Consider the following 14013-nt stretch of genomic DNA (forward strand, 5'->3'; position numbering starts at 1 on the left):
TGGCACTCCACTGATACAGCCCTGATCATGCCATTCCACTGACACAGACCTGATCATGCCATTCCACTGACACAGTCCTGATCATGCCATTCCACTGACACAGCCCTGATCATGCCACTCCACTGACACAGCCCTGATCATGCCATTCCACTGACACAGCCCTGATCATGCCACTCCACTGACACAGTCCTGATCATGCAACTCCACTGACACAGCCCTGATCATGCCACTCCACTGACACAGTCCTGATCATGCCACTCCACTGACACAGCCCTGATCATGGAACTCCACTGACACAGTCCTGATCATGGAACTCGACGGACACAGCCCTGATCATGCCACTCCACTGACACAGTCCTGATCATGCCACTCCACGCGCACAGCCCTGATCATGCCACTCCACGCGCACAGTCCTGATCATGCCACTCCACTGACACAGTCCTGATCATGCCACTCCACGGGCACAGTCCTGATCATGCCACTCCACTGACACAGCCCTGATCATGCCACTCCACGGACTCAGCCCTGATCATGCCACTCCACGGACTCAGCCCTGATCATGCCACTCCACGGACTCAGCCCTGATCATGCCACTCCACGGGCACAGTCCTGATCATGCCACTCCACGGACTCAGCCCTGATCATGCCACTCCACGGGCACAGTCCTGATCATGCCACTCCACGGGCACAGTCCTGATCATGCCACTCCACTGACACAGCCCTGATCATGCCACTCCACGGACTCAGCCCTGATCATGCCACTCCACTGACACAGCCCTGATCATGCCACTGCACTGACACAGTCCTGATCATGCCACTCCACAGACACAGTCCTGATCACGCCATTTCGGGAACACAGTCCTGATCATGCCACTCCACTGACACAGTCCTGATCATGCCACTCCACGGACACAGTCCTGATCACGCCATTTCGGGAACACAGTCCTGATCATCCCACTCCACCGACACAGTCCTGATCATGCCACTCCACAGACACAGTCCTGATCATGCCACTCCACGGACACAGTCCTGATCATGCCACTCCACGGACACAGTCCTGATCATGCCACTCCACTGACACAGTCCTGATCATGCCACTCCACGGACACAGTCCTGATCATGCCACTCCACAGACACAGTCCTGATCACGCCATTTCGGGAACACAGTCCTGATCATGCCACTCCACTGACACAGTCCTGATCATGCCATTCCACTGACACAGTCCTGATCATGCCATTCCACTGACACAGCCCTGATCATGCCATTCCACTGACACAGTCCTGATCATGCCACTCCACTGACACAGTCCTGATCATGCCACTCCACGGACACAGTCCTGATCATGCCACTCCACTGACACAGTCCTGATCATTCCATTCCACTGACACAGTCCTGATCATGCCACTCCACTGACACAGTCCTGATCATCCCATTCCACTGACACAGTCCTGATCATTCCATTCCACTGACACAGTCCTGATCATGCCATTCCACTGACAGAGTCCTGATCATGCCACTCCACTGACACAGTCCTGATCATGCCATTCCACTGACACAGTCCTGATCATGCCATTCCACTGACACAGTCCTGATCATTCCATTCCACTGACACAGTCCTGATCATGCCATTCCACTGACAGAGTCCTGATCATGCCACTCCACTGACACAGTCCTGATCATGCCATTCCACTGACACAGTCCTGATCATGCCATTCCACTGACACAGTCCTGATCATGCCATTCCACTGACACAGTCCTGATCATGCCATTCCACCGACACAGTCCTGATCATGCCATTCCACTGACACAGCCCTGATCATGCCACTCCACTGACACAGTCCTGATCATGCCATTCCACTGACACAGTCCTGATCATTCCATTCCACTGACACAGTCCTGATCATGCCATTCCACCGACACAGTCCTGATCATGCCATTCCACCGACACAGTCCTGATCATGCCACTCCACTGACACAGTCCTGATCATGCCATTCCACTGACAGAGTCCTGATCATGCCACTCCACTGACACAGTCCTGATCATGCCATTCCACTGACACAGTCCTGATCATGCCACTCCACTGACACAGTCCTGATCATGCCACTCCACTGACACAGTCCTGATCATGCCACTCCACTGACACAGTCCTGATCATGCCATTCCACTGACACAGCCTTGATCATGCCACTCCACGGACACAGCCCTGATCATGCCGCTCCACTGACACAGCCTTGATCATGCCGCTCCACGGACACAGTCCTGATCATGCCAATACACTGACACAGCCCTGATCATGCCACTCCACTGACACAGCCCTGATCATGCCACTCCACTGACACAGTCCTGATCATGCCACACCACAGGCACAGCCCTGATCATGCCACTCCACGGGCACTGCCCTGATCATGCCACTCCACGGACTCAGCCCTGATCATGCCACTCCACGGGCACAGCCCTGATCATGCCACTCAACGGGCACTGCCCTGATCATCCCACTGCACTGACACAGCCCTGATCATGCCACTGCACTGACACAGTCCTGATCATGCCACTCCACAGACACAGTCCTGATCACGCCATTTCGGGAACACAGTCCTGATCATGCCACTCCACTGACACAGTCCTGATCATGCCACTCCACGGACACAGGCCTGATCACGCCATTTCGGGAACACAGTCCTGATCATCCCACTCCACTGACACAGTCCTGATCATGCCACTCCACGGACACAGTCCTGATCATGCCACTCCACGGACACAGTCCTGATCATGCCACTCCACAGACACAGTCCTGATCACGCCATTTCGGGAACACAGTCCTGATCATGCCACTCCACTGACACAGTCCTGATCATGCCACTCCACGGACACAGTCCTGATCATGCCATTCCACGGACACAGTCCTGATCATGCCACTCCACTGACACAGTCCTGATCATGCCATTCCACTGACACAGTCCTGATCATGCCACTCCACTGACACTGTCCTGATAATGCCATTCCACTGACACAGTCCTGATCATGCCACTCCACTGACACAGTCCTGATCATGCCATTCCACTGACAGAGTCCTGATCATGCCACTCCACTGACACAGTCCTGATCATGCCACTCCACTGACACAGTCCTGATCATGCCATTCCACTGACACAGTCCTGATCATGCCACTCCACTGACACAGTCCTGATCATGCCATTCCACTGACACAGTCCTGATCATTCCATTCCACTGACACAGTCCTGATCATGCCACTCCACTGACACAGTCCTGATCATGCCATTCCACTGACAGAGTCCTGATCATGCCACTCCACTGACACAGTCCTGATCATGCACTCCACTGACACAGTCCTGATCATGCCACTCCACTGACACAGCCCTGATCATGCCACTCCACTGACACAGTCCTGATCATGCCACTCCACTGACACAGTCCTGATCATGCCATTCCACTGACACAGTCCTGATCATGCATTCCACTGACACAGTCCTGATCATGCATTCCACTGACACAGTCCTGATCATGCCACTCCACTGACACAGTCCTGATCATGCCATTCCACTGACACAGTCCTGATCATGCCATTCCACTGACACAGTCCTGATCATGCCATTCCACTGACACAGTCCTGATCATGCCTCTCCACTGACACAGTCCTGATCGTGCCACTCCACTGACACGGCCCTGATCGTGCCACTCCACGGACACGGCCCTGATCGTGCCACTCCACTGACACGGCCCTGATCGTGCCACTGCACGGGCACGGCCCTGATCGTGCCACTGCACGGGCACGGCCCTGATCGTGCCACTGCACGGGCACGGCCCTGATCGTGCCACTGCACGGGCACGGCCCTGATCGTGCCACTGCACGGGCACGGCCCTGATCGTGCCACTGCACGGGCACGGCCCTGATTGTGCCACTCTACGGGCACAGCCCTGATCGTGCCACTGCACGGGCTTGGCCCTGATCGTGCCACTCCATGGGCACGGCCCTGATTGTGCCACTCTCTGGGCACAGCCCTGATCATGCTACTCCATGGGCACAGCCCTGATCATGCCACTCCTCGGGCACAACCCTGATCATGCCACTCCTCGGGCACAGCCCTGTTCATTCCAGTCCACGGGCACAGCCCTGATCATGCCACTCCACAGGCACAGCCCTGCAGACACCAGCTGACCTGGTTCGATGAAGTTGGGAACCGAAGGTTGAACATCATAATAATTTTTCTGGTGCGGAGTGGAGAAGTCATCCATTTGACTGTTGAAGATGATGCCACTGGTGTTAGACCTCACTTTGGATCCAAAACTGCAACAGAAAGGAGTGATATTGTCATGGAGACAAAGCACAGAGAGAGGCCCTTCATCCCACCTAGTCCATGCTGAGCACCAACCACCCAGTTTCACTAATCCTTCATTCTCCCCACATCCCCATCATTGCTCTGATTCTACCATATACAGATATACACTGACGGAACTTACCTTGGCCAATTAACCTGCTAACCCACGTGATGAGGAGCAAATCAGAAACACCACACAGGCAGCACCCAAGGTCAGGACCGAGCCCGGGTCTCTGGAACTGGGAGACAGTGGACTGCATCACTGGACCTCCCATTAGCAAAACAAATTTAGGTGACAGAGACGTCAAACAAAAGTGAACTTCACAAAGACATCTTTGTAAGTGAGAGGGAATGTCGGGTGCAGTGAGAGGGTCTCACTCTCGTTCTAAGGATGATCGACTCCTCCAGGATTTCAGCGACACACACCGACTGCTGGAGGAGGTCCGCAGGTCAGGCAACACCAACGGACAGTCGGAGTTTCAAGCTGAGCCCTTTCATCTGCACTTCGGATAACTCTTCCCTGGAATACGGACCACAGTGCTGAAAGGCTGGATGAATCAATGAGAAGTAGTCTCTCGACGTCCGAGGAAGACGAGTGTGTTGCGCGGTCAATGTCTGTGGGGACGCATATGACTTCTGAGGGTGAATCCGAAGCGCAGATGGGGCAAGGAGCTCCACCTGTTGGGGCAGGAGCGGACGCCTGTTGGGGCAGGAGCTCCGCCTGTTGGGGCAGGAGCACCGCCTGTTGGGGCAGGAGCGGAAGCCTTCCTGTGTCTCTCTTGACTCGCCCTGAGGCGCTGCATGCGCCAGTTGGCTTGGAAGTTGTTTGCTGCCTTGGAGCATAGATTGCGCCACTTGGACCGGTCAGCAGCAGTGTGTTCGAGATCGCGGGGCTGGAGTTTGGCCCACTTACGGTTTGACTTGAGGTTGTCCTTGCACCTCTTCCTTGGGCGACCTTGGGCACGGTTGCCCTGCTCCAGTTCTCCGTAGAACAACTGACGCGGCATTCTGGACTCATCCATGCGGATCAGACGGCCGGTCCATCTGAGCTGAGCCTTCAAAACCTTGGCTTCAATGCCTGTGGAATTGGCTCGGTCCAGGACTGTCAGGTTGGAGATACGGTCTTGCCAGCGGATTTACATGATTGATCGCAGAGCGCGATTGTGGAATTGGCTCGGTCCTGGACTGTCAGGTTGGAGATACGGTCTTGCCAGCGGATTTACATGATTGATTGCAGAGCGCGATTGTGGAATTGGCTCGGTCCAGGACTGTCAGGTTGGAGATACGGTCTTGCCAGCGGATTTACATGATTGATCACAGAGCGCGATTGTGGAATTGGCTCAGTCCAGGACTGTCAGGTTGGAGATACGGTCTTGCCAGTGGATTTACATGATTGATCGCAGAGCGCGATTGTGGAACTGCAACGGTCCAGGACTGTCAGGTTGGAGATACAGTCTTGCCAGCGGATTTACATGGTTGATCGCAGAGCGCGATTGTGGAATTGGCTCGGTCCAAAACTGTCAGGTTGAGATACGGTCTTGCCAGCGGATTTACATGATTGATCGCAGAGCGCGATTGTGGAATTGGCTCGGTCCAGGACTGTCAGGTTGGACATACGGTCTTGCCAGCGGATTTACATGATTGATCGCAGAGCGCGATTGTGGAATTGGCTCGGTCCAGGACTGTCAGGTTGGAAATACGGTCTTGCCAGCGGATTTACATGATTGATCGCAGAGCGCGATTGTGGAATTGGCTCGGTCCAGGACTGTCAGGTTGGAGATACGGTCTTGCCAGCGGATTTACATGATTGATCGCAGAGCGCGATTGTGGAATTGGCTCGGTCCAGGACTGTCAGGTTGAGATACGGTCTTGCCAGCGGATTTACATGATTGATCACAGAGCGCGATTGTGTAATTGGCTCGGTCCAGGACTGTCAGGTTGGAGATACGGTCTTGCCAGCGGATTTACATGATTGATCGCAGAGCGCGATTGTGGAACTGCCTCGGTCCAGGACTGTCAGGTTGGAGATACGGTCTTGCCAGCGGATTTACATGATTGATCGCAGAGCGCGATTGTGGAATTGGCTCGGTCCAGGACTGTCAGGTTGGAGATACGGTCTTGCCAGCGGATTTACATGATTGATCGCAGAGCGCGATTGTGTAATTGGCTCGGTCCAGGACTGACAGGTTGGAGATACGGTCTTGCCAGCGGATTTACATGATTGATCGCAGAGCGCGATTGTGGAATTGGCTCGGTCCAGGACTGTCAGGTTGGAGATACGGTCTTGCCAGCGGATTTACATGATTGATCGCAGAGCGCGATTGTGGAATTGGCTCGGTCCAGGACTGTCAGCTTGGAGATACGGTCTTGCCAGCGGATTTACATGATTGATCGCAGAGCGCGATTGTGGAATTGGCTCGGTCCAGGACTGTCAGCTTGGAGATACGGTCTTGCCAGCGGATTTACATGATTGATCGCAGAGCGCGATTGTGCAATTGGCTCGGTCCAGGACTGTCAGCTTGGAGATACGGTCTTGCCAGCGGATTTACATGATTGATCGCAGAGCGCGATTGTGCAATTGGCTCGGTCCAGGACTGACAGGTTGGAGATACGGTCTTGCCAGCGGATTTACATGATTGATCGCAGAGCGCGATTGTGGAATTGGCTCGGTCCAGGACTGTCAGCTTGGAGATACGGTCTTGCCAGCGGATTTACATGATTGATTGCAGAGCGCGATTGTGGAATTGGCTTGGTCCAGGACTGTCAGCTTGGAGATACGGTCTTGCCAGCGGATTTACATGATTGATCGCAGAGCGCGATTGTGGAACTGCCTCGGTCCAGGACTGTCAGCTTGGAGATACGGTCTTGCCAGCGGATTTACATGATTGATCGCAGAGCGCGATTGTGGAACTGCCTCGGTCCAGGACTGTCAGCTTGGAGATACGGTCTTGCCAGCGGATTTACATGATTGATCGCAGAGCGCGATTGTGGAATTGGCTCGGTCCCGGACTGTCAGCTTGGAGATACAGTCTTGCCAGCGGATTTACATGATTGATAGCAGAGCGCGATTGTGGAATTGGCTCGGTCCAGGACTGTCAGGTCGGAGATACGGTCTTGCCAGCGGATTTACATGATTGATCGCAGAGCGCGATTGTGGAACTGGCTCGGTCCAGGACTGTCAGGTTGAGATACGGTCTTGCCAGCGGATTTACATGATTGATCGCAGAGCGCGATTGTGGAATTGGCTCGGTCCAGGACTGTCAGGTTGAGATACGGTCTTGCCAGCGGATTTACATGATTGATCGCAGAGCGCGATTGTGGAATTGGCTCGGTCCAGGACTGTCAGCTTGGAGATACGGTCTTGCCAGTGGATTTACATGATTGATCGCAGAGCGCGATTGTGGAATTGGCTCGGTCCAGGACTGTCAGGTTGGAGATACGGTCTTGCCAGCGGATTTACATGATTGATCGCAGAGCGCGATTGTGGAATTGGCTCGGTCCCGGACTGTCAGCTTGGAGATACAGTCTTGCCAGCGGATTTACATGATTGATAGCAGAGCGCGATTGTGGAATTGGCTCGGTCCAGGACTGTCAGGTCGGAGATACGGTCTTGCCAGCGGATTTACATGATTGATCGCAGAGCGCGATTGTGGAACTGCCTCGGTCCAGGACTGTCAGGTTGAGATACGGTCTTGCCAGCGGATTTACATGATTGATCGCAGAGCGCGATTGTGGAATTGGCTCGGTCCAGGACTGTCAGCTTGGAGATACGGTCTTGCCAGCGGATTTACATGATTGATCGCAGAGCGCGATTGTGTAATTGGCTCGGTCCAGGACTGTCAGGTTGGAGATACGGTCTTGCCAGCGGATTTACATGATTGATCGCAGAGCGCGATTGTGGAATTGGCTCGGTCCAGGACAGTCAGGTTGGAGATACGGTCTTGCCAGCGGATTTACATGATTGATTGCGGAGCGCGATTGTGGAATTGGCTCGGTCCAGGACTGTCAGCTTGGGGATACGGTCTTGCCAGCGGATTTACATGATTGATCGCAGAGCGCGATTGTGGAACTGCCTCGGTCCAGGACTGTCAGGTTGGAGATACGGTCTTGCCAGCGGATTTACGTCATTGATTGCAGTTCGCGATTGTGGAATTGCCTCGGTCCAGGACTGTCAGGTTGGAGATACGGTCTTGCCAGCGGATTTACATGATTGATCTCAGAGCGCGATTGTGGAATTGGCTCGGTCCAGGACTGTCAGGTTGAGATACGGTCTTGCCAGCGGATTTACATGATTGATCGCAGAGTGCGATTGTGGAACTGCCTCGGTCCAGGACTGTCAGCTTGGAGATACGGTCTTGCCAGCGGATTTACGTCATTGATTGCAGTTCGCGATTGTGGAATTGGCTCGGTCCAGGACTGTCAGGTTGGAGATACGGTCTTGCCAGCGGATTTACATGATTGATCGCAGAGCGCGATTGTGGAACTGCCTCGGTCCAGGACTGTCAGGTTGGAGATACGGTCTTGCCAGCGGATTTACATGATTGATCGCAGAGCGCGATTGTGGAATTGGCTCGGTCCAGGACTGTCAGGTTGGAGATACGGTCTTGCCAGCGGATTTACATGATTGATCACAGAGTGCGATTGTGGAATTGGCTCGGTCCAGGACTGTCAGCTTGGAGATACGGTCTTGCCAGTGGATTTACATGATTGATCGCAGAGCGCGATTGTGGAATTGGCTCGGTCCAGGACTGTCAGGTTGGAGATACGGTCTTGCCAGTGGATTTACATGATTGATCGCAGAGCGCGATTGTGGAATTGGCTCGGTCCAGGACTGTCAGCTTGGAGATACGGTCTTGCCAGTGGATTTACATGATTGATCGCAGAGCGCGATTGTGGAATTGGCTCGGTCCAGGACTGTCAGGTTGGAGATACGGTCTTGCCAGTGGATTTACATGATTGATCGCAGAGCGCGATTGTGGAATTGGCTCGGTCCAGGACTGTCAGCTTGGAGATACGGTCTTGGCAGCGGATTTGCATGATTGATCGCAGAGCGCGATTGTGGAATTGGCTCGGTCCAGGACTGTCAGGTTGGAGATACGGTCTTGCCAGTGGATTTACATGATTGATCGCAGAGCGCGATTGTGGAATTGGCTCGGTCCAGGACTGTCAGCTTGGAGATACGGTCTTGGCAGCGGATTTGCATGATTGATCGCAGAGCGCGATTGTGGAATTGGCTCGGTCCAGGACTGTCAGCTTGGAGATACGGTCTTGCCAGTGGATTTACATGATTGATCGCAGAGCGCGATTGTGGAATTGGCTCGGTCCAGGACTGTCAGCTTGGAGATACGGTCTTCCCAGCGGATTTACATGATTGATCGCAGAGCGCGATTGTGGAATTGGCTCGGTCCAGGACTGTCAGCTTGGAGATACGGTCTTCCCAGCGGATTTACATGATTGATTGCAGAGCGCGATTGTGGAATTGGCTCGGTCCAGGACTGTCAGCTTGGAGATACCTTCTTGCCAGCGGATTTACATGATTGATCGCAGAGCGCGATTGTGGAATTGGCTCGGTCCAGGACTGTCAGTTTGAGATACAGTCTTGCCAGCGGATTTACATGATTGATAGCAGAGCGCGATTGTGGAATTGGCTCGGTCCAGGACTGTCAGGTCGGAGATACGGTCTTGCCAGCGGATTTACATGATTGATCGCAGAGCGCGATTGTGGAACTGCCTCGGTCCAGGACTGTCAGGTTGAGATACGGTCTTGCCAGCGGATTTACATGATTGATCGCAGAGCGCGATTGTGGAATTGGCTCGGTCCAGGACTGTCAGCTTGGAGATACGGTCTTGCCAGCGGATTTACATGATTGATCGCAGAGCGCGATTGTGGAATTGGCTCGGTCCAGGACTGTCAGGTTGAGATACGGTCTTGCCAGCGGATTTACATGATTGATCGCAGAGTGCGATTGTGGAACTGCCTCGGTCCAGGACTGTCAGCTTGGAGATACGGTCTTGCCAGCGGATTTACGTCATTGATTGCAGTTCGCGATTGTGGAACTGCCTCGGTCCAGGACTGTCAGGTTGGAGATACGGTCTTGCCAGCGGATTTACATGATTGATCGCAGAGCGCGATTGTGGAATTGGCTCGGTCCAGGACTGTCAGGTTGGAGATACGGTCTTGCCAGCGGATTTACATGATTGATCACAGAGTGCGATTGTGGAATTGGCTCGGTCCAGGACTGTCAGCTTGGAGATACGGTCTTGCCAGTGGATTTACATGATTGATCGCAGAGCGCGATTGTGGAATTGGCTCGGTCCAGGACTGTCAGGTTGGAGATACGGTCTTGCCAGTGGATTTACATGATTGATCGCAGAGCGCGATTGTGGAATTGGCTCGGTCCAGGACTGTCAGCTTGGAGATACGGTCTTGCCAGTGGATTTACATGATTGATCGCAGAGCGCGATTGTGGAATTGGCTCGGTCCAGGACTGTCAGGTTGGAGATACGGTCTTGCCAGTGGATTTACATGATTGATCGCAGAGCGCGATTGTGGAATTGGCTCGGTCCAGGACTGTCAGCTTGGAGATACGGTCTTGCCAGTGGATTTACATGATTGATCGCAGAGCGCGATTGTGGAATTGGCTCGGTCCAGGACTGTCAGGTTGGAGATACGGTCTTGCCAGTGGATTTACATGATTGATCGCAGAGCGCGATTGTGGAATTGGCTCGGTCCAGGACTGTCAGCTTGGAGATACGGTCTTGGCAGCGGATTTGCATGATTGATCGCAGAGCGCGATTGTGGAATTGGCTCGGTCCAGGACTGTCAGCTTGGAGATACGGTCTTGCCAGTGGATTTACATGATTGATCGCAGAGCGCGATTGTGGAATTGGCTCGGTCCAGGACTGTCAGCTTGGAGATACGGTCTTCCCAGCGGATTTACATGATTGATCGCAGAGCGCGATTGTGGAATTGGCTCGGTCCAGGACTGTCAGCTTGGAGATACGGTCTTCCCAGCGGATTTACATGATTGATTGCAGAGCGCGATTGTGGAATTGGCTCGGTCCAGGACTGTCAGCTTGGAGATACCTTCTTGCCAGCGGATTTACATGATTGATCGCAGAGCGCGATTGTGGAATTGGCTCGGTCCAGGACTGTCAGCTTGGAGATACGGTCTTGCCAGCGGATTTACATGATTGATCGCAGAGCGCGATTGTGGAATTGGCTCGGTCCAGGACTGTCAGTTTGAGATACGGTCTTGCCAGCGGATTTACATGATTGATCGCAGAGCGCGATTGTGGAATTGGCTCGGTCCAGGACTGTCAGTTTGAGATACGGTCTTGCCAGCGGATTTACATGATTGATCGCAGAGCGCGATTGTGGAATTGGCTCGGTCCAGGACTGTCAGCTTGGAGATACGGTCTTGCCAGCGGATTTACATGATTGATCGCAGAGCGCGATTGTGGAATTGGCTCGGTCCAGGACTGTCAGCTTGGAGATACGGCCTTGCCAGCGGATTTACATGATTGATCGCAGAGCGCGATTGTGGAATTGGCTCGGTCCAGGACTGTCAGGTTGGAGATACGGTCTTGCCAGCGAATTTACATGATTGATAGCAGAGCGCGATTGTGGAATTGGCTCGGTCCAGGACTGTCAGGTTGAGATACGGTCTTGCTAGTGGATTTACATGATTGATTGCAGAGCGCGATTGTGGAATTGCCTCGGTCCAGGACTGTCAGGTTGGAGATACGGTCTTGCCAGCGGATTTACATGATTGATTGCAGAGCACGATTGTGGAACTGCCTCGGTCCAGGACTGTCAGGTTGGAGATACGGTCTTGCCAGCGGATTTACATGATTGATTGCAGAGCGCGATTGTGGAACTGCCTCGGTCCAGGACTGTCAGGTTGGAGATACGGTCTTGCCAGTGGATTTACATGATTGATCGCAGAGCGCGATTGTGGAATTGGCTCGGTCCAGGACTGTCAGCTTGGAGATACGGTCTTCCCAGCGGATTTACATGATTGATCGCAGAGCGCGATTGTGGAATTGGCTCGGTCCAGGACTGTCAGCTTGGAGATACGGTCTTCCCAGCGGATTTACATGATTGATTGCAGAGCGCGATTGTGGAATTGGCTCGGTCCAGGACTGTCAGCTTGGAGATACCTTCTTGCCAGCGGATTTACATGATTGATCGCAGAGCGCGATTGTGGAATTGGCTCGGTCCAGGACTGTCAGCTTGGAGATACGGTCTTGCCAGCGGATTTACATGATTGATCGCAGAGCGCGATTGTGGAATTGGCTCGGTCCAGGACTGTCAGTTTGAGATACGGTCTTGCCAGCGGATTTACATGATTGATCGCAGAGCGCGATTGTGGAATTGGCTCGGTCCAGGACTGTCAGTTTGAGATACGGTCTTGCCAGCGGATTTACATGATTGATCGCAGAGCGCGATTGTGGAATTGGCTCGGTCCAGGACTGTCAGCTTGGAGATACGGTCTTGCCAGCGGATTTACATGATTGATCGCAGAGCGCGATTGTGGAATTGGCTCGGTCCAGGACTGTCAGCTTGGAGATACGGCCTTGCCAGCGGATTTACATGATTGATCGCAGAGCGCGATTGTGGAATTGGCTCGGTCCAGGACTGTCAGGTTGGAGATACGGTCTTGCCAGCGAATTTACATGATTGATAGCAGAGCGCGATTGTGGAATTGGCTCGGTCCAGGACTGTCAGGTTGAGATACGGTCTTGCTAGTGGATTTACATGATTGATTGCAGAGCGCGATTGTGGAATTGCCTCGGTCCAGGACTGTCAGGTTGGAGATACGGTCTTGCCAGCGGATTTACATGATTGATTGCAGAGCACGATTGTGGAACTGCCTCGGTCCAGGACTGTCAGGTTGGAGATACGGTCTTGCCAGCGGATTTACATGATTGATTGCAGAGCGCGATTGTGGAACTGCCTCGGTCCAGGACTGTCAGGTTGGAGATACGGTCTTGCCAGCGGATTTACATGATTGATTGCAGAGCGCGATTGTGGAATTGGCTCCGTCCAGGACTGTCAGCTTGGAGATACGGTCTTGCCAGCGGATTTATATGATTGATCGCAGAGCGCGATTGTGGAATTGTTCAAGCTCTTTGACATGTCTGCGATGCAGTGTCCAGGTTTCACAGCCATACAGAAGTGATGAGACCACAACAGCATTGTAAACACAACTGAATCTGCATATGCTGGAAATAAATAAAAACACAAAATGCTGGCAGAACTCAGCAGGCCAGACAGCACCTATGGGAGGAGGTAGTGACGATGTTTCGGGCCGAAATCTTCAGATTAGTGGAGAGGTGAATGTCTTTGTGCTGCAGAACTTTGACCCGGAGCCTTCCGAGTGCCTGGCTTGCTTTCTGGATCCTAGACGTGATTTCTTTATCAAGGGCACCGTCGCTGGAGATGGTACTCCCCAGGTATTTGAAGTTGCCAATAGTCGGTGCTAATCCTGCCCTGAAAACCAAGTTTTTCAAAGCAAAAGATAGGGCATACAACAAAGCAAACATTAGTGGGAAGTTGTAGGATTGGGAAGCTTTTAAAAACCAATAGAAGGCAACTAAAGAAGCAGAAAGGAGAGGAAAGACGAAATATGTCAGGCCAGCAAATCATGAAAAAGGGTTTTATTTTTCCA

The 14013-nt window shown here is 53.1% G+C and overlaps 1 protein-coding gene across 1 annotated transcript in view; it reads right to left on the reverse strand.

The window, feature by feature from the left end:
• Nucleotides 1-4082: 4082 nt before the first annotated feature.
• Nucleotides 4083-14013, reverse strand: part of LOC140733776 (glutathione hydrolase 1 proenzyme-like) — a 155848-nt gene continuing 145917 nt past the window's right edge. Inside the window, exon 10 of the mRNA XM_073057533.1 lies at nucleotides 4083-4308. Within this exon, the coding sequence (XP_072913634.1) occupies nucleotides 4083-4308 (226 nt within the window). The remainder of the gene's footprint in view (nucleotides 4309-14013) is intronic.

This window comes from Hemitrygon akajei, chromosome 9, assembly GCF_048418815.1.
Source record: "Hemitrygon akajei chromosome 9, sHemAka1.3, whole genome shotgun sequence".
Lineage (NCBI taxonomy): Eukaryota > Metazoa > Chordata > Chondrichthyes > Myliobatiformes > Dasyatidae > Hemitrygon > Hemitrygon akajei.